The sequence below is a fragment of the Centruroides sculpturatus genome, unplaced genomic scaffold (genome assembly GCF_000671375.1).
Source record: "Centruroides sculpturatus isolate CEXI.00-Female unplaced genomic scaffold, Cexi_2.0 scaffold1546, whole genome shotgun sequence".
NCBI lineage: Eukaryota > Metazoa > Arthropoda > Arachnida > Scorpiones > Buthidae > Centruroides > Centruroides sculpturatus.
In genome coordinates this window covers 73,172-99,740 of record NW_019385760.1, presented here as the reverse complement: position 1 = coordinate 99,740, position 26,569 = coordinate 73,172, and the positions used below count along the sequence as shown (strand labels likewise).

Sequence of the window (26,569 nt, the reverse complement as noted above, 5' to 3'; positions counted from 1 at the left end):
ACACTTGTGTTTTGCGTGAGTACGTCAAGTGTGTCACGGAAATTTTTAATATTTTCAGAATTTTGAATAAGATCCTTTTTAAATTTTCATTTATTTTTCATTTTACTGCCGGCCGACTGAAGGGAGAAGGAGGTATTCATTAAAATGCCGATTGTTGCAAAATTTGCGGCATCAGCACAAAAGTTGCTTGTGTCCATGAGTATGCCGAAGTACCAACTCTTTGGAGCTTGTATAAATGTTGTGGCCTATTAGCTTTTTATGCATTGATTCAAATAGTATTTATATATATATATATATATGAAATAATTATTATAAATTTTCTTCTGTCTATTAACAAATTCATCAACTGTTGTTTTTAATACAAAATATTATTTTTTCAGCAAAAGTATGACTTATTTGTTTATATATAACAGAAATGAATTATAATTCAAGTGTGAATCTTATTAATAGGGCTACAATTTGAAAAAATTGTACACCTATAAATTCCCACTGTTGTCCGTCCGTCCGTCCGTCCATCCTTAATCTTGAGATCAGAGTTAGATAAATGAAATTCGAGACCAGATAGGGAAACCTTAGAGTTAGGAAGCCCCAATTAATTATATATGAATTTCTGATGGAAACTAGAAGTCACTTTTATTTCAATTTAAAACTTCCCCTTGAAAGCAATTAATAGATGACTGGCATGACTATTGTTAAAGGAAAAAATATGACATAAAGGGACAAACTACTACTAATTTGAGGTGGAGAATATACATTTTAAATTAAATAAATTAAAAATATGATTAAAAATTGTCTTTGGATGAACCACAACAGCATTTTTGTCTACCATCCAGAGGTAAGTAAATGCCTCACTTTAGAACCTTATCTCTTCCAATACCATTGGCAGAAACTGCTACACATCTGCTATTATCACCCAACATTGTCTGTCTCTGTAGAGATGCCATGACAGAGAAGCATGAACTGCTACAGTCTGGTGGCATATCATCTTTAGCAATGAATCTTCAAGTTCTGTTTGGGAATTAATGATTACTGTGTTAGTGTGTGGAGTACCACTGGTGAGCAATTCAATCCTGTCTTTACTGTTGAATGGCACTATGTCACTACTACTGGCATTTTGGTCTAGGGATGTCTTTTATCACAGTCAATCACCTCCAGTAGTGATGTGAGCAAGATTGACAGCACAGCATCATGTTCAGGAAATCCTTTGCATTGTTTTCCTTTTTATGGCAAGGCTGCAAACAGCAATTTTCCAGCAAGATAATACTTGGCTGTACATAGTCAAGATATCTCGGGAATGTTTCCATCATATTGTTACACTTTCTTGGCTTACCCAGTGTCCAAGTTTGCTATCCATTGTTCCTTTGTGAGACCAGACGTAACACCAGCTTTGGCTGTGTTTGAGTGTGGAGGATCTGGAGAGGCAGTTGCAACTTCTGTGGGAAAATTTGTCATAAGATAGCTTATGATGACTGTATGCTTTCGAGCTTGACTGAATCATTGCACATATCCAGGAGAAGTCCAAGGTACTAGAGGTTCATTTAAATTGTACTGCTGTTGCACAAAAAATTGTTCCTTTGCTATATTGTAATCACTTATTGCCATCATCATTACCTTCCACTAATAAAGTTTCATTCAATTCCGAATACCTCCTTGATGAGTAGAAGTTTTTATCAATGAGTGTTTATATAAATATTTTTGTCTCTTTCTGCTATGTGGGCATTAAAAGTGCCTTTTGCCATAACCATCATGGGTTTGGTCAAGCCAATAATGGAGATGGCTAGATGATGAAGGATGATGTTCAACATATCTGGGATAAATTGCCCATAAAAATTTTCTATGGGTGTGCTTGGATTGATTTCTCAGAATGATAAACTGATGCCTTAAGCACCTCAAGTATCTAGTTAGCAATAAAAAAATAATAGATATGATATAATAAAACTTGTATTAGAAGAAAAACTAAAAAAAGGACACTTGCATAAAATTAACATGGCTAACATAAATTCATTTTTTTTTCTAGACTGTTTTATTTAAATAAAAAAATATTTTAGACACATATCTCTATTACTTATATAAAAATTTAAGATCTGTATTTTGTTGTCAATAGACAAAAGATAGACTTTTTTAGGTCCTTAAAATTACTGTTAATTAGTTTTTCTGTAATAAAATTGAAAACTTTAGCATATATAACTATGTATAAAAGTTTTCAGATCATAAGTTTGAAAAGAAAATTAAGAAATAATTTAAATACAGTACTAGAAATATTATATAAGGTCCATAAAAGAAACCTTAATAAATATACTGTCCCTGGCCAAATTATTAGACAGATTTTTCATAATTACAGATTACAGATTTTTCATAATTACATGTTTTATACCCAGTCTGGTGTAAGTCTATCTTATAAATCATAATTTTGATAAACAAAATTTATTTTTTAATGTCATTGTATACCTATTTTTGTTATATTTCATTACAATATTAATTTATTGGTAGGTATCAGAGCTTAGACACTAAAGTGTAGTGTACAAGTATGAATGTGTTTCAGTTGCGTTTTCAATTGCTACTGGTGTGGACGTGTTTCTGTTCACTTCTTGCATTCATTTTGTGGTATACAATTATGCAAGTGTTTGTTTTCTTTGATAGTAGTATTTTTACCAACCAGATATGATCAATTGTTATCTTTTGACATGGGCAAAAAGGGGGACCTTTCACCACGTAAAAATGCTGAAGTCAAATCTTTCATTAATACAAAAATGTATTCCAACCGTGAAATTTCACGAAGGTTGAAGGTGTCTGAAGCTAGCATACTACTTATAAAAAACAAGTTGAATCAGATCAAGATCTGAGTCCGAAAAGTAAAAATAAATGCGGCAGAAAGCCAATTTTCACCCCAAAGTCAGAAAGATGTCTTAAGAAAATTTGCTTAGAAAACAGATTTGCTACCTCTAAATCAATAAAATCTCAATTGGAAGATGCAAACGTGAATGCTTCTGAGCAACATGTTCACAGAAAATTGAAAGATCTGCATTTTAAGGCTTACCGACCAGCAAGAAAATTCAACTTAACAGTTGCAATAAAAGCAAAGCATTTGGAGAGGGTCAAACAGTGGCATGATAAGGATGTAGACTTCTGGAGATTGGTAATTTAACATTATATAGATTATTTACTATAAAATAGGCAAATTAATAGTAGGTACTTGATTAATAAGATACTTTTTTGTTGTTTTCTCAGGTCTGAATTAGCGATGGAAGCACATTTGAAATTTTAGCCAACAAAGCTCATTTTGTCAGTCTTCATAGAGGCGAAAAATTTTATTCTGACTGCGTCATTCAGACTGTTAAGCACCCCACGAAAGTAATGATTTGGTCCATCATTAGTGGCAAGGGCACTGGGTGCCTGTACGTAGTAAAAGGCACCATGAGGCAAGACCAATATAAAGAAGTCTTGCAAAATCGGTTGCTGCTATATGTTTTTATGCAAGATAGAGCTCCCTGCCACACAGCCAGGTCTGTGAAAACATATCTACAAGAGCAAAATTAACCTGTTGGATTAACTGGGTAATAGTCCCGACATGAACCCCATAGAAAATGTGTGACGGCTCATGAAGAGGGAAGTGGCCAAAGAGGTCATCACAACCAAAATGCAGCTTTTGGAAAAAATCATCCATGTGTGGAATCATCATCCACAAATGCAGGAGACGGTCCAGTCTTGCATCGACAGCATGCTGCGCCGGATTGAGGCTTTCATAGCTGCAAAAGTTGACTCAACAAAATACTAAAATTTAAATGGCAATTTTATATTTTTTTACTATGTTAATAAAAACAAAAATTTTCAATGAATATAACGTTTTATTTGTGTTAGCACTTATGTAATAAAGTAAACTGTACATTACAGGTTAAATTCATTGGTAATAAATATTCAAAGACCAAATTGTACTAGCTGATAATTAAGATTTGCAAAAAAACTATAGTTCATCTAATAATTTGGCCAGGGACTGTAGGCTGTGCGCTGAATTTCATTAAGGTTCACACTTTTTATTATTATATTAAATTAATGTGATTTTATAAAAGAATAAAATTACTGTAAAATCACTATGAATAAATGTTGTCATCTTAGAATTTTTACTTCAATGTAGATGATGCTTCTGTGGCTTTAAGCCATAATTTTAAATTATTATAGAATATTCTAGTTTGTAGTTTCTGTCCTCTTTTCTTATAATTTCCTGTTTCTAGAACTTTCTCCTGCCCTTTATTTCTACGTCACTTTCACTCAGTTGTTGATTGACATTCTGAACCGTCCCATGGGGAGAATAAATGCCCAAGGGCCCAAATGTGGAAGTAATGGTTTTTTTTTGGAGAAGGGAAAGGAGAGTATAAATGAGAGAGAGACGGTGGAGAAAGAAGGTCAATCCAGACCATAGTGAAGAACCTAGGAGTTTCCTGAAGGCTTCATGCCACCAGAGACAATCTCTGTTATCCCCAGAAAAAAGAGTATGTGATAACCTCCCCAAAAAGAAGGATGAAATTTCACTTACACTTTGCTTATTATGTCCACTGATGAGGCTTTAATTTAAGTAAAATGCATTTGGATTTTATGAACATGAAGTTATTGGCAATTAAAGTTAAAGTTTAGTATTTCTACGTTATTTGTTTGTCTGCTAAAATAAATCACTCGAAGTCGGATAAGAGAGAGTAGTTTTACTTGGTTTTAATCTAGAAATTATTTTATTAAGTTTTAGAATTTACAACAAAATTTTTTATGTCTCAATATTGTTGTATACCTTAGTGGCAATTATTGCACTTTTCACATTCCTTTATTCAAGATTAAAAATTTTTTTTTTTGGAATTTATAAGATATGTGATCTGTTTGAATGTTCCCAGAGACATTTTATCCTATCTCAAAATACTGTATTTTACTAATGTATTAAAGTTGAAGTGTAGAAAAAAGCTAACAATTTGACTACAGTGGTTAATATCTACTTACAACAATATATTGATTTTTTTTCTCCTTTCTGCTTATGAGATGAGACTGTCTTTTATTCACTGCATTTAAATAATTTTGCAATTTAAATACAGCAACATATGAAATATTGATGCATTCTTCAACTATGCTAATTTTTAACTTTATCTACTAACTGCATTAAATCAGGTATTAATTATTGCAAAAAGAGATTTTAAAGAATTTAACGTTATTATTAAATATGCTATTTAATTGTTTACAATGTAATAATTATAATAAATTTTCTAAATCAATCTTGTTATTTTTTTTTATATCTCAGTTTTATAAGAGCTGTTCATAGGCCAAATCAATTAACTCCATTAGTGTAACCTTGAAATAATCATTATTATTTTTATATTTGCATAACCATATAAAATTGGTTTATAAATATTAAACTATGAATTAATGTAATGACCCAAAAAGTACATTCTACAATGTTTATTTAAATTTAAAATCAAAAAGGAATTTTAAAAAATTACATATATTATCAATTTCTCTACTTTTTATTTTGTGGAATTAATCAATTTATCAAATGAGAGATTCATATTTGTTTAAAATTATTAGTATTATACATATATAAATATCCAAACCCAATAGTTATACAGGGCGAGAAAGAAAATCACTTAACATTCTTTCTACAGAATATAGAATGTACTGTACTCAAAGTTAATTCGTTCATGTCAGGAACACATTAGACCAAGGGGGAAATAGATTGATGTGTTACGCACATGGACATCATCTTGATGACAACCATATTGAATGCAACTCTGAAACTGTAAATGGAAAGTGGTAATGTGATATATCATTTAGGGTCAAAATTTGCTGAAAGATTGTAACCATTTGAGATAGATCAATAAAGAGTTAAGCACATTACATGATGTGCTCAATGTACATTCTTTGGGAACATTCTATATTCTGCAGCAGGGGTGTTAAGTGACTTTCTTTCCCACCCTGTACATTAAAGCCAAATGATTGCCAAATTATATCAGGTTATATTACTACTATTATTATTATTATTATTTAAATGCTAAGTGATTTGGCACTAGAGGTAGGCATTAGGTGCAATCTCTTACTAAATTTAATAATTTTAATTAAATTAATATTTTAATAATTAATTTTGAAGGTTCTGGAAGAAAAGAATAGGCCAAAGCAGAACTTGAATCCCAATTCCAGCTTACTGTGTGGTCACATTGCCAGTTACGCTACCCAAAGCATCTTATCCTCATTTCCAGAACCTATTATTTTAGACGTAACCATACTTGCTTACTTACAACTCAGTTCCTATGGCCTATAACTCCCACTAGGCATATCTGTAACATTATAATAGCTGGTTATCACTTCTACTTCAGCATGGTATATGTACACACACACACCACAATGTTTATATTTGAGAGTTACAGGTTCAAGTCCCATTTTGGGCTGATTCTTTTCTTCCAAAATCTTCTAAATTAATTATTAAAATATTAATTTAATTATAATTATTAAATTTAGCAAGAAATGGTGTGTAACACCTGTCTCTAGTACCAAATTACTTTATATAAACATACTAAAGCCTGATATATTAACATTAAATCAATTGACAATTTGTAATTAATTGGGCATAAAATAACCCAATTAATTATGGTTAGTGTTGCCACCAGGCTGGTTTTCACTGGGACAAGCTGTTTTTAAATTCATGGTCCAGATTAATTATTAATTTGTCCAATTTTTGTAGAAATTGTGAAATTATGATGAGACAAAATAAATTTATAAAAATATTTGCGAGTATTTTGCAAATATTAGGTTTGTTTCAACACAAGTCCCTAACTGGTTTAAAACTGGCATGCACATTGTTTGGTTCTTGGCTGTAAAATCACATTTGCATGACTTGTACAGTTTCCTACAATGTGCATGCTTTGGTATAACATCCTAATTTTAAAATGTCCAGGTCAGCAATTTTGAAAAGGTGGCAACACTAATTATGATGGTCGTTTGATTTAATGCCAAATTAGTTAACATTCAATTAATAATAATAGTAGTAATATACCCTGATATAATCTGGCAAATGTTTGGCTTTAATATATAACTATTGGGTTTACATGTAGACCATGCCCAGGTAGAAGTGAGTGCCATAGTGGGAGTTAAAGGCCTTAGGCACTGAGTTGTCTCCAGCTGGCATTATAAGTAACCAAGTATGGTTATATTTAAATTAATAGGTTGTAGAAGTGAGGATTGGACAAAAATCTGGGTAGTATAACTGGCAATGCACCACAGTAAGAAGGCATTGCAGGTTTGAGTCCTTCTTCAGGCCAATTCTTTTCTTGTAGAACCTTCTAAATTAAATTATTAAATTTACAAAAAATAAACTTAATTTTCATTTCATCAACAGTTCAATCATCAATGGATATGGAGGAGTCTACTGTTATAATTTGGTGTGGTAACCCATGAGTTATTTATGTTATGTCAAATGTCAATTTGAAAAAACAGGTACAGATTACACAACAATAATGCAGTTTACCTACTGATTTTAGTTTATAATTAAAAACTTATCAAACAGCTTTTTCTTTGTCTTAAGTCAGCAAGAGTAGCTTTACAAAACGTGAAAAATACTCAGGTGCATTATCATGAATTTTCCCAAAACCAACAAAGAAACAGTATAAACACAACTGGAATAAAAAAAAATGTTTTTTTTTTTTTCGTTAAAGAAANAATTAATACCATTTTAAAATGTTGAAATAATATTTTTATTTTCAATTTTTAGGATAAATTTATCCTAAAATTTGAAAAAGAAATAACAGAATCTAATTAAAGTCCAGTTTTTAAATCTAAAGAATATAAAAGAAACAGAGGAATACAACACATTAATTTTAGAAAATCTTTATTCCAGCTGTTGTATATATCTTCATCTAAGTATTCTGTTCAATGCAAAATAGCAACTTTCTGTTTCCTGATAGAAAAAGTATGAATATATGCAAGAACACATGAATGAACAGACAGACTGGAAAAACTTACAAAAAATACATGTGAAACAAAAGAAGAGAAATGGGAAATAAACAATGAGAAATATCAAATTATATAAAATCTACTTCTCTCAGATTCTGGAATAAAATGTAAAAGATAGATAGATAAGAAGGGATATTTAAAAAGTACTAATCTCTATTTTGGTTACTAAAAAGCATAGAAAGAAACAGATGCCTACAAACCCTTTCCTATGTACACCCAAATTCATACATACAGGAGGTGTTTTGGGGTTTAACCAATCTCATCTTGGGAAAATTTTAAAATTAAACAGTATATTGTATATAACATTATTTATTTAACAATATTTATGCCCTGATCACATTATAAAAAGCTGTCATACTAAAAACATGTCAGGAAATTCTTAAACACAAATATGTATATAAGCATACGTAAACATAATAGTTTGTTCTACAGTTATGATTTGAACCTATTAGGCACTGTTATATAAGCAGAGAAGAATACACTCCATCAAGACCATAATAATAAAACAACAAATTGTTTTTAGTGTTTTTCAAATTTTAATGTAAAGTATTTCAGTTTATTTATACAAAAAAATCCCATTCTAAGTAGTTACAAAAATAAATTATTTCTTTTAAAAATTAAATAGTTTAAAATATTTTGATAATTTCATTATAAATTTAAAACTTTCATATTGACTCAAAAAGATATAAATTTATTTCTTTGAATAGATAGATATAGTTTGTTATGTAGTTTATATTCTTGGTTAAATAAATACGTTAAAAAATATATTTTAGTCTTTAATATTTTATAATTTTCCCTTAAGTTTACTTATATAAAAATAGAAAATAAGAATAAAAGCAAAACTATTTTGAAATTATCTTATGTTTTATTTAATATTAAAATATTTTAGTTTATTGATTTAGGCAAAAAAAAAATAACAACAACATTTCAGAAATTTCATGTATAAAAAATAATTAAATAAAAAACAATAAAATATTTTTAGGATAATACAGTCAGAACCTGTGTCAAAGTTGAATGTGATGAATACTTTTATTTGCCATTTTACAATTAAAAATGCAGATTTACTATAAAATGAACCAATAATTTTTAATTCTATTTTATATACAATTGTTACAAGTTGATCAATAACATTTATCAACTTGATAAATGTTATTGATCAAATGATAAAAATGGATTCTTATCAGGATTAAAAGAAGGATAAAATAATTAATAATGCATCCTTATCTCCTTATTGTGTAGATATTTTAACAGTTATGCAATAAGGATCTCCATGTAATCTTCATTTCCAGACCAACTGTAATCTGGAAGCAAAGATCAGATGGAGGTATTGGTAACAGAAAATAGAACAAGAATATGCAAATACTGAACACAGTTTAATTTGCATATTCTTGTTAGTACTTAGCATAGTTCCATTACTATTTCAAAATGTTGAATTTTGGAATATCAACCTGATGAAGGTCATTAAATATGATCAAAATTGTAATTTATTTTAGTTTAATAAACCTCTTTTGCTGCTTCACAAAGATGTATGTAGATGAGTGAGTGATTTACTGAAGCAGTTACTTTATGAAATATTACAATTTTCATAGACAAGACAACCAGTCACAAATATAATGATAAATGATAATATACTTCCATTAATCTAGGAAATTTATAGATCATATATCCTCCAAAGATTGCCAGACATATAGATTTTTACAGGAGAATGTTGCACAATCCTGTATAAATTTATATATTATGAGTCAGAAAGGGAACTGCCTCAGGCAACAAATTGGAAGGGATACTAAAAAAGTTATAACGTTTATAGAAATACAAGTATATTGGCACTCTTCCTAGGCTTGCCTCAGGCAGCAAATTATTTGGAACACTCCTGAATTTAATTTGAAAATGAAAAACATAGTATAGTCTTATTGTTCTAATCTCAATTGTCCTAATTGTTCTTTCTCTCATTGATAGTGTTCTTAAAATACTAAATAATAATTATGATAATACAGAAATACTGTAATCAGAAAGAAAATCTAAGAAATAATTGTGGTTTATTTTTCTTAAAATAAGCATAAATTTACTCTGATGTTTTCAAGCAAATATTCCACCTCTACAACATTTCAGATTATTGTTATATCATGTATACAAATCATATTTCTGTTTCAAGCAAAAGTATTACATACAAAAGTATGTTATAATAATTTCCTCATTAGGAAAAGTCCTAACAGTAGTGAAGGCAATTTGAGAATATATAAGGTATGCTAATGGTATCTGGAGAAATGGAAATGAAAACGTTTGAAGAACTACTAAATGATCCATCATTGGGAATTACCCTGATAAAAACATTGTTTGAAATCATTTGCTAATGATAATGATATCAAATGATGCAAATTGATGTCAGTTGGAAGGAAATGATTTTAAATGACCACAGATGACAAGTAACCTGCAATCATTTATTTTGTATAAGAGAACAGGCAAACAATAGAATTGATATGAATTGCTATCAAATGGTTTAAAATATTTTCATATTTTAAACTTTTGAACACATATTAATTGATATTAATTAATATTATTACATGTCATTTGGTCATTTGAAGCTACCTAATTCATATTATTTTAGAAATGATATCAATTAATACCATTTTAAAATGTTGAAATAATATTTTTATTTTCAATTTTTAGGATAAATTTATCCTAAAATTTGAAAAAGAAATAACAGAATCTAATTAAAGTCCAGTTTTTAAATCTAAAGAATATAAAAGAAACAGAGGAATACAACACATTAATTTTAGAAAATCTTTATTCCAGCTGTTGTATATATCTTCATCTAAGTATTCTGTTCAATGCAAAATAGCAACTTTCTGTTTCCTGATAGAAAAAGTATGAATATATGCAAGAACACATGAATGAACAGACAGACTGGAAAAACTTACAAAAAATACATGTGAAACAAAAGAAGAGAAATGGGAAATAAACAATGAGAAATATCAAATTATATAAAATCTACTTCTCTCAGATTCTGGAATAAAATGTAAAAGATAGATAGATAAGAAGGGATATTTAAAAAGTACTAATCTCTATTTTGGTTACTAAAAAGCATAGAAAGAAACAGATGCCTACAAACCCTTTCCTATGTACACCCAAATTCATACATACAGGAGGTGTTTTGGGGTTTAACCAATCTCATCTTGGGAAAATTTTAAAATTAAACAGTATATTGTATATAACATTATTTATTTAACAATATTTATGCCCTGATCACATTATAAAAAGCTGTCATACTAAAAACATGTCAGGAAATTCTTAAACACAAATATGTATATAAGCATACGTAAACATAATAGTTTGTTCTACAGTTATGATTTGAACCTATTAGGCACTGTTATATAAGCAGAGAAGAATACACTCCATCAAGACCATAATAATAAAACAACAAATTGTTTTTAGTGTTTTTCAAATTTTAATGTAAAGTATTTCAGTTTATTTATACAAAAAAATCCCATTCTAAGTAGTTACAAAAATAAATTATTTCTTTTAAAAATTAAATAGTTTAAAATATTTTGATAATTTCATTATAAATTTAAAACTTTCATATTGACTCAAAAAGATATAAATTTATTTCTTTGAATAGATAGATATAGTTTGTTATGTAGTTTATATTCTTGGTTAAATAAATACGTTAAAAAATATATTTTAGTCTTTAATATTTTATAATTTTCCCTTAAGTTTACTTATATAAAAATAGAAAATAAGAATAAAAGCAAAACNAGATCATGGACGTTCACAAAAAATTTTTCAGGGGAGGGTGTGAAGCTTGGAGACAATTACATCACTAAATTTTATATTTAATTATTTAATTTTTTGGGTTTTTTTTCCATAAATAAATTATAGAATACTGTATTGAATTAATGCAAAAAGACAGACAGACTGCCTCATGTTCGAGGGTATAAGGTGCCCATTAGTGGCCAAGTACCGTACCACATTTTAGTTTATTGATTTTGGCAAAAAAAAATAACAACAACATTTCAGAAATTTCATGTATAAAAAATAATTAAATAAAAAACAATAAAATATTTTTAGGATAATACAGTCAGAACCTGTGTCAAAGTTGAATGGACTTAAAAATTGGCACTTTGTATTAATGAGATGTGTATTAAGCAAACTTTGCAAGAAATGAATGGTTATATCATCAAATGGCAAAAGCCAAATTTTCTCCCTATTATTTCATTATGTCAGGGTGGCCAACCTTTCTTACATGTGTGTGTATAAATGGGCACAAATATTTTGGCAGGCCACTGTCCTACCATCCCCTACATCTAATTTCAATTAGTAGTTAAAGATGAACTAAATAACATTAAAAGTAAACAAAGATAATAAAAATATTAAAATATATTGTTAGGTAAATATAAAAACAAATATTAAATAAGCCACTAGCATCAGTTCAAAAGTGACAAAATATTAAAAATATTTTTTATTGAAAGGAGAACAAAAAATTGAAATTATAATTAAAAAACAAAGAATCCGAATTAAAAATCTGCTCAATGTGGTTTCTGAACTTGCTTTTCAGCTAACAGTTTCTCAATATTAGGATTGATTTTTGAGATTGATAACAGAAGTAGACGGCCCACATGAATATCTGCCATACAGGTTGATACTTATTTTTAACAAAGATCATTGCTGAAAAATATGCTCACAAATGTAGGTGGAACTGAATCTACACACAAAACATAGGACATCATGCATTTCTGGGTAATCAATTTTAGAAACAAATTTCCAGAAGGCTTTCAAATCACAAATTCAGTGATTCATGTAACTCTTGAAATTTTGCTACAAGTCCTGAGTGATTTTTAATGTCTACAATTTCCATTGGATTTTGGGTGAAAATATTTCCCTATTTCAAAATGGAGAATGGATTAATGAACAGAGTGAAGTTATTCCTTTCAGCTTCAACGTATTTGAAATGGGAATCAAATGACTCAGTTAGTGCTGTAATGGCAGAATGATACCTATTAAAGTCCAAATCCAAATTATCATACTAATTTTGAAAACTTTTTTGAGTGGAAAAGTGGTCAAGATTTTTCTGAAACAATTTTCTTGAAAACAATTTTAATTTCTTCTTGAATAAACAATTAGGTAGAACATTGTTGGAAATGAACAATTTTCACCTTGTAAATGAGTATTAAGTAAATTAATATAATTTATGATGTCTACCAAGAAAGCTAAATCATAGAGTCAAGTTTTGTCTTTAAGTAAATCACATTTCTGTTTCAAAAACAACACCTCTCCTTTTGAAAGCTGACAGAGCAATGCAGCAACAGTTTTCCTTGTTTGTTAGTTCTTTCTTCGAATAACACTCTGAACTCCCTACGATTGAGAGCTCACACCCGCATCTTATTGACACAGTCGTAACAGAATCGATGACAAGGCTGATTTTCATTTCTTTAGCACACAATACTTCCTGATGAATAATACAATGGTATTTAAATAACTTACATTTCAAATACTTTTCAAGCAGAGAAATAAAGCCATTTCTTTTTCTCACTATTGAAGGAACTCCATTGGTGCAAATGCTCCCTAGTTTAGTCCACTCAAGTCTTTGTCCATCATTCTCAGCATTTTCAATGCATCCCTTCACTACTTCAAAAATGTCAGAACCTGTAGTTGTAGTTGAAAGTTAGTAGAGACCAAGAAATCTTGAGTAACATCAAAATTTTCATTAACACATTGAGCATAAATGAGTAATTGTGCATTATCAGTGATATCACAGCTTTCATTCATTGCAATTGAAAAGTATTCTGAAGAAGCAACAGCAACTTTCATTTGTTTCAATACATCATTTGCCATCTCTTCCACTCTTTTCATGACTGTATTATGGGAAAGGCAATGTTTTCAGCCATCTTCTTAATACTTGGATCACCACTGTTTTCAGCAAAAATAGATAATCTCTCTTTAACTATTTCACAACCTGAAAAGTGTTTTTTCTTCCACATAAAAAGTAAAGAAATTTCATATGAAATTTTCATCATGCTCTTCATTTCTTCCTTCCTTTTGACAAAAAGTTTGCTGAGATGAAAGCTCCACCTTCTTTGAAATATAATCTGTTCTAAGAGAAGATCCAGCAGGATATTTACTGCTGAAGCCCACATGTGTCTGTTTGAAGTGTCTTTCCAAATTATATTTCTTTGACACTGTAATTGTGGCATAAGATATCAAACACACAGGTTTTGATGACTTATCTTGTGTGAAGAGAAACTGTTCTTTCCAATTGTTACTGAAAGCCCGTATCACCATGTCATTTTCATGCTTCCATTTAGATGTTCTAGCTTTACTGAGAGCCATTTGTAAGAACTTAATCCTAATTTAATTACATTTAACAAAAAATTTCAAACTTAAAAATAAAACACAATTACTGTCAAATCTCAACTGCTGGCAACTGTACATAAAGATTAACACATGATAAGTCAACACAACATCGATACAGCTGACTCAATAGCAGTGTTGTCATGTGGTTGAGAGCATTCCTCTCATTGCAGTCAATTATTGTTTTGCTCATGCACATGATAAAAATGTTAGTTTATGTAATTATAGGGAATAACTTAAATTTAATTATTAAAATTGATTTATTTTGTTTTTAATTATTAAAGAAATTATTAAAATACTGTTTGTTTTCAAAATTTATGCTAATGTTGATTAGTTGTCCCTTGTAATGTTTTATAATTTTAAGGATTTCATATTGTTGCTTTCCATAATTGATCTTTTCTTTTTCACTCCATCATCATGCGGGCCATTCCAAATGTAGCTGTGGGCCTTGGGTTGGCCATCTCTTCACTATGTTTTATCTTGTTTAGATATGTTTAAAGAAATAAATAAACAAATAAATTTATGTGTTACTCCAAACATATACTTTATTAAAATACAGTGACTTAAAGAAAGAATCAACTCTCTCTTTTGACCTTGGTGAAAGCTGGTAGAACAAAGATTAAAGCTAATGGATATAATAGGCTGACCTAGCTGCCAAATTGAATCCAGAAACCAGACAACTAAAACTTTAGAAATTTAAAAATAACTTATTTGCTTGGATTTCAATGGAAACTGTTTATTTTTAATTTCAAAATTACAAACTAATTACAGTATTTAATATTGTAATTCAGTTGTTTTATCTCTGTTATGAAAACAATTAATAATAAGGACTATTTCATAAATCCATAAACTATTTATTTTATCAAAAATCTCCCAATCATAAAAATTTCTGATTTCCTTGCCAATGAGATGGCCGAGGCAGTTAAGATGTTAGCCTATTGCTCTGGGGGTCTAGGTTTGAAAAACTCAAAGAATTTCTTCGGGGTGGTCTTTCCAAGATATATGAAGTCCCATCACTCACCATTTGATCATCCCATTGTGGAATTGGCCTGGCTAAAAGACCCGCTTAGTGCCCACAGGCAGTCACTACTAGAAAACTGGTTGGATGCCACTGCATGTATGTATGTAGAGGCAAATTCTCTGGGCTTGCTTAGCATGCACTGCATGCTTAAGGGATTGGACAAAAATCTGGGTAGTATAACTGGCAATGCACCACAGTAAGAAGGCATTGCAGGTTTGAGTCCTTCTTCAGGCCAATTCTTTTCTTGNTGGTTGGATGCCACTGCATGTATGTATGTAGAGGCAAATTCTCTGGGCTTGCTTAGCATGCACTACATGCTTAAGAAAAAGTTTTAACTGTCAATATACTTTTTATATGAAAACAAATATGCCAATAATAATTTATTCTAATGTGTAAACTCTTATCATTTGTGTTTGCTTTTACATTGACAGCTATTGGTTAGCCATTTTAAGTCAGTGCAATGCTTGCAAGAACTTGATCACTTGCTAGTGTGGTTTGCTGTGGCAAGCAAGTGCCTGTGCATGACGTCATTCGAAGCATTTAACATGGCCAGATTGTATTGAAAGCTTGTGGTACCCAGTCAGCATACATGTATTGTGTACAGCGTTGATCTACATAGTGATTAATAGGACTTAAGCCCTGGGCCCTCAGTGTCAAAGATCCACAAAAATTGAATTATTATCATAAATTTTTAATACTTTTTCATTATAATATATTTCATGTGTAGATATATTGGGCTTTATAAAATAAAAATGTGAATAAAAAAGTATGAATTAAAAAAAGTCCATACTTTTTTATTCAGACCAAATAATGCTTCTGTCTATTGTTTAGTGCCAGAGATATGCCTATAATTCTTACTATAACTTTCAGCATGCCCAAAAATTTTGGTCAGGATTTGCCCTGATATACTGGTATGAAAATGGAAGAAAACATTAGTTTTCATTAAAGTTATTTGAGTTTTGTGCTGGTTCTTGGTGTAATAGTGTGTTTATTTGTCCACAAAGCAGAAGGAATAAACAAAAATTTTCTAGTTTCTAATGTGTATGACAACTGTCTTAACTAACTGTTCAGTGTTGTCACATCATATAAAGCACTGATTATAAGAAAAAGTAATTTTGCAAGTTGAAATGAATAGAGATGTATACTCAAAGATTGCATTAATATCATAAGCATTGTGGTCAATGTTAAAGTAAAAAAAATGCACTCCTGGTTATAATGTGTCTTGTGTTTTTCCACTTTGGCTTGTGTGATTTCAGGAAACTGAAAGTGTACTTAAATGACATAATATAATTGTTATTGATTTTACAAGCCATGACAAGCTTATTATATACTGTGTTAACCGATATTTTGTATTAACCAAACTCATTAATATTAAAATGTCTATTTTCATTCACAGGACTGCAAATCTACTTTGCATTAACTCAGACTTCACACAAACCTGTATTAACAGAATTTGACTGTATTTATTCATTTAAATGTTTTATAATATTAACGAATAAAAATAAATTTTCATTAATTAGCATTTTAATTAAAATGTAAACATAATTATTATAATTGCAAAAGTAATTTATTTGATTAAAAATACTTACTCTTTCAATATCATCATCATCGTCATCTTCTGGATTATACTGTTCAGCAAATACTACATAAAAAAAACTAATTCATTAAAATCTTTTTTTGAAGATTTTAGATTAAAGCAATATTAAGAAAAATAAATAATGTTTAAAATATTTAAAGATAAAACAAAAAAATATTTCTTACACTAAACTATAATAAAACACAGTATGTATAGGTATTTATTATGAGTACATATACATATAACAAATAAGCATAAAATTTGTTTTCATGAAAAACAAAAAATTTACTAATGTTTAAAGCCTGAGAAATTAAATTCTACATACCAATGCATTTGTTAAAATACATTAACAGATAACGACTTTATAAATTGCAGATATTAGAAATCCAGAAATTCAAAAATTGACATTAACTAAAATATTTGGGTAAAAAAATTTTTGAAATGTTGTTTTAGTTATATCATGATTTACCTATTAAGAAGCATACTCCTCAATATTGGAAAATGTGAATGAACGATATTTACTATTATATTTGTGCAGATATGTCTCATTTTAAGGCACTTCACTTTATAACGCTTTGCTAATAAGATACTTTCCAACTATATTCATGTTTATTATTTTCAGTGCTTGCCTTGCTCTTGAGGGGATTTTCAGAGGATTTTTTTATTTATTGTTTTTACTTTTGCATCATTTTTTAGGCCCAGTATTATTGCACACTTAATAATAGCATTAATATGTTAAGATTTTTATATCCACTGAAAGGTGAAAAAGAAACTGTGTTTCATTTTAAGGCAATATATGCTTTATTTTTACAGTCTGGAACCTAATCTGTCATATTAGCAAGGTATCAAAATTATATACTTAACAGCTTTTAATTTCCAGCAAACTCTTTTTATTTTAACTAATGGTTTAACTAAGGTTTTGCTGGAAATTAAAAGGTGTTATGTATATGATCTTAATCTGTAGTTCCAGTTGGACATTTAGACTCTTAGCAAGTATTGCATGTATTTGGGAATATTTCCAAGAAAACTGTTTTTGTATATCTCAATTTAATAAAGCATTTCATATTTTATTAATCAATTAAACCTAGTTTTGTATACACCAATCAATAGTGGGATAAACAAAACACATAGTAGAGCAATTTAAAAAAACTTTTTAATGTAACGTGTTTGACATACAAAGACAAAATTGAGGTTATTTCGTGAATTATTCATTTCTTAAATGTATCATTAATGATATTTTCTTTATGCATATCAGTTAATTATTTTTGGTACAATTTAGTTTATATTTTAATATAGAATAATACCCATTTAAAACAAATTCTTTAGAAATTTTTCCTAACTCAATTTAAACAGCAAACAAGGAAAGTATATAATTTTTCGCATTACATATCATTAAATATAAACATTAAATCATTTATATATTTTTGCTTTGAATTACTTTTATATTAAATTGCTTAGTATCTGGAATAAGTGAAAAGTTAGTTATATATGAAATAAATCAAATAAATAAAGTTGATTCAAATTTATTTCATTAATAATCTAATTATTTTTTATCATCCCTTGCAGATTACCTCATACCATTCTGATTTATCAGAATTATTTATCAAATAATATGCATTCTTAGATTTAATAAAAATTGTTAGTATGTGCAAATCCTTTGATAGCAAGACTCAGACTTAACAAGTTAACATGCTCAATATAATTAAAGAAATTATTATCATTATTATTTTTTATGTTCTACCAAAAATTTCTGCTTATATTGTAATGATAAGTTGAGATGTAACATCATCAATGTACAGGTTCACGTGTCATATAATATATTAAAAATTGTCATAACATTAAAGACAATATGGTAAATGCTAATAAGTTTAAGAAACACAGTACTTAACTTATAGTACAGAAAAATATATGAAATAAATTAAACTATTTCTCAATTTTTTTGAATAATAATAATAATAATAATAAAGCTCTATATAAGTTATGTAATATGATTTAATTTATATTTTAGATTACAATTGAAAAGTTAAAAACTAAATAAATATAAGAAAAAATAACTGCTTTGAAAAACAATGTATTTCAATAGCTTTTAATTGTTTCTTTATTTGAAAAAGATTTCCACGTTTTTAATTTTAATTAAAATTTTTAAGTCTACTTTAAATTTTTTTACAATGGGACAATATCTACAAAGAAGAATGATATTAATATTAAACACAATTTTATTCTAATATAAAAAAACTGATTATTATACAAGTACATTTAAAATTTTCTATTTTTACTTTTATTAATTTTATTTAGAACTATATTCTTCAATGTCCAATCAATATTGACTTTTCATTGAGTTTGACATTTCAGTTTTATTTTTAAACAAATATACAGGAAATTAGTTTAAAAAATAGATCTTATTGAATAATACATTAAATGATATGTTTGAAAGAAAATTAAACGATTATTTCCTGTTGATTTTCATTGAATAGTTTTATATAGAAACATTACCTAATATTGTTATAATTTTTCTTATCTAATGCATTTTTAAATAATAAAAATATAACCTTAATAAATTATTTAAGGAGACATTGATTATCTTTGTGTAGATTAAATATTTAATACAATCATTAACAGAATAAAATTCTGAAAATCTTGTATATACTCTGTTATAAACAGTTAATTTATTTTTGTAATTAATGTAAAAACCAGAATAAAAAAAATAAATTAATTTAAAAAACTGCATGTGAAATTCTTTAAAAATTTGTTTTTAAAATAAATTAAACATTTATTTAAATTTATTAAATATTACCTGATTTTCTTCTTGTGAATACTGGAGGTTCTGAAAAGAAAAGATAAAAGAAATTAACAAATATCTACTTAGAGCGCATGTTTACTTTTATAATAAAATACTAAAATTCGAATAAATAAATAACATATTTAATTAAAAGCCATTTAAAAGTCAGAAATGAAAATATTTCTTTTTCAACCCGAGATTAAAAAAAAACTCGGTATAAAATTCTACTTAAAAGCAAGTTTAAATAATATTTAAAACTTTCTCTTTCAATCTCTCCGATGAAAAGATATATATTTTAATTCCAACAGAACATCAACAATATTCTCAACTTTTAATAACGGCTCTTGGTTTCAGATTAAAATTTTCAAAGACGATAACAGAAATTTAATCCTTTCATAAAGGGAATCCGAGAATATCCTTATAGCAGTTGCATAGTAGGTAAAATCGTTTCGGGCGATGCGGCTATATCAAACAGGTATATATGTATACACCAGCTTTCCACTCAATATCGATCATACTTCTACTGCCAAAGGACACCGAAGACAACGCGGAGAATAAAGCGTAAAAAAATGGGAAAAAAAGTAAGTAAAATCAAATAAAAATACCTTCGAACGTTGGTGATAATTCGAAACCGAATAAATCAAACTGAGCTTGTAAATTTGCAGCTGAATTACGACGAATTCGCGTATACCCGCCGCAATCAACCGCCGGTTCTCCCATAGCTGGCTTCACTGTGAAACATTCCAGCATTCAGAGACGACGACAGTGACGTAACCTAACTGACGTAAGTGACTTTCCGGTCCAATCAGCAGAACTCTAATAATTTTTGGTCTCACCGTATTTTCTTCCGATGAAGACAACGTTCTACATAAAATACTGCTAAAAAGATTCGATGGCATATCATTAGCGTGTCATTTGCCAACGAGTGATTGTTTACCCATAAAAATCGCATTACTTTTGCTCAGCGGAGAGAGAAGACAGAATTACTACTCTTAGAATGGCTTAAAAAAAATCAAGAACATAAAATACGAACCTACACGTTGCAGATCATGGACGTTCACAAAAAATTTTTCAGGGGAGGGTGTGAAGCTTGGAGACAATTACATCACTAAATTTTATATTTAATTATTTAATTTTTTGGGTTTTTTTTCCATAAATAAATTATAGAATACTGTATTGAATTAATGCAAAAAGACAGACAGACTGCCTCATGTTCGAGGGTATAAGGTGCCCATTAGTGGCCAAGTACCGAACCACCGAACACTGGTCGTGGGTTCGCGCCTAGCCACGTGGAGTTTGCCGGGTTTCTTCACGTTTTTAACACCTAAATAAGGGCCAGTTTTCCGTAAAAGACCTCCCGAGGGGCATTCTCCCTAAGCATATCGCCCACGTATCGCGTTTCCATAAACAAATAAGGGTGTATGGTTGTGCATCTCAATCACTTTTACGATTAAAATTTATGAAATTTTTTTACTAGATCCCAAGGGGCAATCGTCCTTTGCCCTTTCATATTCCAGATATTAAAGTAACTTTTTTTGTTTTCAAGGTTATTAATTTTAATGTAGCTCAACAAAATTAAAAGTCAGTTTAAAACTCATTATTTTACGAATGAAATCATCGTTGTTCAGTACATTATTTCCAAGAAATTATCATACCAAATAAAAGGATTCTAATTATAGACCGGTTTATTATTATGTAGTAATATTTGAACTACGAATCGAAAGTTTATAATCGGGAATATAAAATTGTGGGTTAAGAAAATAATTATTGAAGACTTAAAATTAAAATGCAAGATTCTTAATTCCTTGCGAAAATATAAGAAATCTTTTCAATAGCTCAAACAATTATTAAAATGATAATTTATGATTAAATGAAAACTTGTATTTATATTTACTAATTTTATTCACATAAAATTTGAAAACTTTTATATATGACAACTTTAAATACGTGTTCTGATAGCTTTGGATATTTCCAAAACCTTGATCGATCCACTAATAATACTTTTGACTTCCGTTCAATATCTTGCTTTCATTACAGATGACTTTCCCCCTTCTACATTGTTTATGTAATTGATATGATAATGTAATAACTGAACTTTTTTAAATCAAGAAATAATATAAACCCAAGACTCATTAAAATGTAAATCTGATTAATATAAAATCGCATTAATTATGTATTTATAATAACTTTAAAATAATTTAAATACATCTATACGCACGTGTAAAGTAAACACAAAATATTTAGAGGGGCGGATTTGTTTATACGAAGACCTCAAGGCCCTTTTAGTTTGGGGGCCCCCTAGACACGTGTCCAGGATGTTCACCCATAAATCTGGCCCTGTTCATATTGATAACTTTTCGAATTTATTTAGTAATTTGAAATTTTTTGTTTCTAATTAATGTTTCCGTGATTTTATTAAAAGCGCAATGGAGAAAATCATTTTATAATCAGTAATAATTCGTAAAAATTGATTTTATATAACTTTAATTAAGTAAAATCGAATCTTTTTTTCACGTATTGCAAAATGTTACCCAATATATTATTAGAATAACTACAAAGAAATAAAGAAATAAATAAAATAATAATAAGAAAATTTCTTACTAAATAATATAAGTAAAAATTTTAGATTATGCTAAAAGTAATAAATGTAGAAGCGGCAGAACTAAAATAAAAAGATTGAGTAGATCTGGCTATTAGCCAAATGCTATAACTATACGACCTATCGATATCAATGGATTATAATATTAGCTAAAGATTGATGCACTAAAGTACTTTCTGAATATAATTTAATGCGTTTTATGGATCTGCAACATCTTATTTCATACTTAAATTATCATTTATACAGTTAATTATTAATCTACTGATAGGTGAGCATAGATATCAATATAGCAATAATACTAACGCATTTAAAATTTCCATCATTGTTTAAAACTTAATCGTAGAGTTTAAATTCTTTTCAGTGATTAGTTAATAATAAAACGAGCAATTACTTATTGTGACATCGTCAAAATGCCGAGCTGTAATTTTAAATCATATTTTTAATAAGTTTTTAACTTAAAATATATGCTCTCCACCTCAAATTAGTAATAGCTTGTCCCTGTACATCATACTTTTCCTGTTAGAGTCGTGCCGGTCATCTATCTGACTCCATTAGAGGGGAAATTTTTGAATTGAAATAACGTGACTTCCTGTTTGCACCGGATGTTCGTATAAGTAAATCGGGACCTCCTGCCCCTAAACTTTCCATATATTGTCCTGGCTTTCATCCATCTAACTCTGTTCTCGAGATTAAGGAAAAACAAACAGACAATAGACAAAAATGGGAATTTATAGGTCTACAATTTTTTCAAATTGCAGCCCAAAATATTTTTTAGTTAAAACTTTACATATACAGATGCTCTTCTAATTATGATTTATAATATATACATACAGGCTTACACATATATGTTTCATAATGTATGTTATTTTTTAGTGCGTATTTTAATGGGTTTTGTTGATTGTTTGTTGTATTGGGGGCAACAAATATTGTTCTCGAGACATTTCAAATAAATAAACAATTACTCATAGAACTTGGTATTCATTTTTTGAACAAAGAAAACGAATAAAAAAATCAGAAAAAAATTTATAGTCGACCCCTCTATAACACTGTTGATTATTCCGTTTTATATGAATTTCATGTTGTACGAGTCACTTAGATTTTACAAATACGTGTGTCGGGCTGTGAACGGCTCACGTATTTGTAAAATCTAAGTGACTTTAAGTGTTATAGGGGGGGTCGACTGTACATTTAATTATATAGAGTAGGTCTACACATGATAAACAGATAGTGAGCAGTCAATAACTTCTGGTGTAAGGATATTTTCGACTTGAACTAAATCGACTTACAGTCTATAACCGGATCATAATTAGAATACCGTGTTATAGAAATCCAGAGAAGTATTGTTATCCACCTAACAATTTCTATATTTAAATCTTATGACGCCAGATTGATTTTTTGAGTAAGAAATTTATTCTTCATTATAGGGCTAATTAAAAACATTATAATTTGTTAATCTACAAAGATCGATATCTTAAAAATACATCGTATATTTAGAGTTGTTTTTCTCTCCAGCATTGCTTTATAGCTCGACAGAGAAGACAACTCTGACATGAATATTGAAACAAACAAATAAATGGAATAATTATGTCATGTTTAATTAATTTTCTCTAAAGTATTTTGGAAGAATATTTTATAAAACTTCAAAACAACTTGTTTATTATCTTTTAAAAACAATATAATTATTTAAAACAGCAATCATTTGAGGCATAGAAAGAAAGTATTAAGATATGGATAAGCTTAAGATGATTATAAAATGATTAATTCTCGCTGTAAAAATATGGTAAAAGGAAAAATGGTTATTGTATAAAATAATATAACAAAGAAAATTAAATTTAAGCTCAGAATTATAAACAGATTATAATAAGTTTGGATCAACAATCACAACAAACATTTTTTGGTAGTTTCGGATGCCTACAACGAATTTTAGTTACAACTTAAAGAAATACTGATGAATGCTTCTATTCTAAAATATGTTTTTGATATTAAAAATCCATTTCAAAACATTTCTGTTATCGAAAGAAAGTATTTATATTAAAATTCTTTATGAATCGTAACGTGATTCCAAGTAGTACGCCATATATTAAGCTAGACAAGGAATAATAATAAACAATGTATTATTGCTCCGTTCTCCAGACATACATTAGAAGCGGATATGAAAGAACAGATGGGTTTATTGTGAGAGAAAAATAGATGTAGATTATTATTATTTTTTTTAAAAATGTTTTTACATTCATTATAAGCAATTATTGGCAAAAATTAATTGATCATTCATAATTTACATTTAGAAATAATTTAACCGATTGTTAATTTTATTCTTTTCCTATTATATTTATTTACAGATCATACATATCAAGAGACTCTCGAAAACGGCTTTATGAATATATAGACTGATATAGGCTATCATAAAACACTGTATGAAGTGGTAAAGTTATATAGATCTCACTGGATCATTCACCCAATGATATAAAATCCCTATTGCAAAACAGATTTCTCAAGTAGGTTTTAGATTTCTTCAGATTAAAGAAAAATACTAACTTAACGGAGGAAACATTTGCTCTTAAAAAGTACAGGTATAATAATTTGAAAATTAAAAAATAAAAAATTAACGAATTAATGAATATTCATCCAATAAGCAACGAATTATCACAAACAGTATCTAGGAATTGATTCTTATCACCTTATTTGTAATTAAAACTCATTTTACAATGGCTCAAATTGAAAAAAATATATATAACAGAATGAAATGTTTACTTTTATTTGAATCTATTTAAATATTTTAAGCTTTAAAATAATTAAATTATCTATTTATTTATCAAAAAAATCTTCCACGTTTATCTTAAAAATTATTCTAAGTAAGAAAAATATATTTGGAAAGATCTGAAAATTACAAATCTGTTTATCGAAACTAAACATAAACATGTTTATATAAAGAAAGCAGGAGCTAAAAAAGTAATAAAAGATTCTACGTGACATCATAAATATAAAATTTTTAACACCAATCGTTATTATTATCGGTGGCATAAGTGAACCATCATAAAAAATACATTTAAATAAAATATAAAAATTAAATACAAATTTCTCTGAAACTTGTATTCAATTTTGTTCATTTCTATACGACAGAACTTATAGATATGAACAGTAACATACTTGGAACCGATATTCGGAGAGGGGCAAACATACATTCACACCTGTCCATTGTGGATGTAGACACTAGAACTGTGGATAGAAGAGTAAACTCTTACATATTGTTACATACAGCTTACTTGAGTATAAGTGAGTTTGTCACAATCAAATTTTTTTCCCTGCACTTATAAATAAATTAAGAGAAAAATCAAATAAAGGTAAGAGGTCCGTCCTGGTTACGTTACTGAAGATGAAGCAGATTATTGATATAATTGTCAAACTGACAAATCCGAAAGTCTGTTTAATTGAGTGTCAGTGATTCATTTCTAATCCGCGCTTCCTAAAGAATTGTTCTAGTTCGATTACTAGCTATTTGCAATTAGTTCGATGTTATTCTTTTCGTCTTGTTACATAAGTGACTTCGATTGATGTCTATCAATAGCAACCAAATACAGAAAATAAATATTCTTACTGAACCAAACATTAGGAATTTCTTGGAATAGGTATGAAATATTTTAATAATTAAAATGACAATTTACTTCTATATATATATATATATAATTATAAAAATGAGAATAAATTTGCTTAATCAAACTACTACATTAATACTTTTATTTATATCAGTGCACAGGCTTATAGTTCCAAATTTCAATAGTCATTTATACTGATAACTTTTCTATAATTAATAATTATGCTAAATCATCTTTACATTGAATTTAATGTGGCCTATAGCGAAGTCTTTCTGAAATTTATACTGAAAAATCTATTCTGTGTAATACAATAATACAGGCTAGTAGATAAGAGACTACATAGAATATAACAGAAAACATTGTTATATAATTCAATATACAAATATATTGATTTAGTGTAGTTTTTCGTGAAATATGACTGGGTGTTCTCGTGAAATAAATCTATAAACATTCTGTTCTGATTTTCCTTTTACTGGTAGAGTGGATTAATGGGATAAGGAAAAAGCAACACAACGATTTGCCACCTCCCTAAAGGAATTTTTATGGGAGACTGATCCCTATTTAGGAATTAGACGGGTAAAGATAACAGAAAATCCAACAATAAGTTGCTTAACTTTCCCGACGACATTTACAACTGCGTTTGTAGCGCTATCTGTTATGGTATTTCATTATTAAAAAC

The 26,569-nt window shown here is 28.6% G+C and overlaps 1 protein-coding gene across 1 annotated transcript in view; it reads right to left on the bottom strand.

Moving 5' to 3' along the window:
- Positions 1-26,569, bottom strand: part of LOC111641859 (cAMP-dependent protein kinase type II regulatory subunit-like) — a 111,041-nt gene that overhangs the window by 32,209 nt on the left and 52,263 nt on the right. Inside the window, exon 4 of the mRNA XM_023388107.1 lies at positions 16,936-16,985. Coding sequence (XP_023243875.1) covers positions 16,936-16,985 — 50 coding nt within the window. The remainder of the gene's footprint in view (positions 1-16,935; positions 16,986-26,569) is intronic.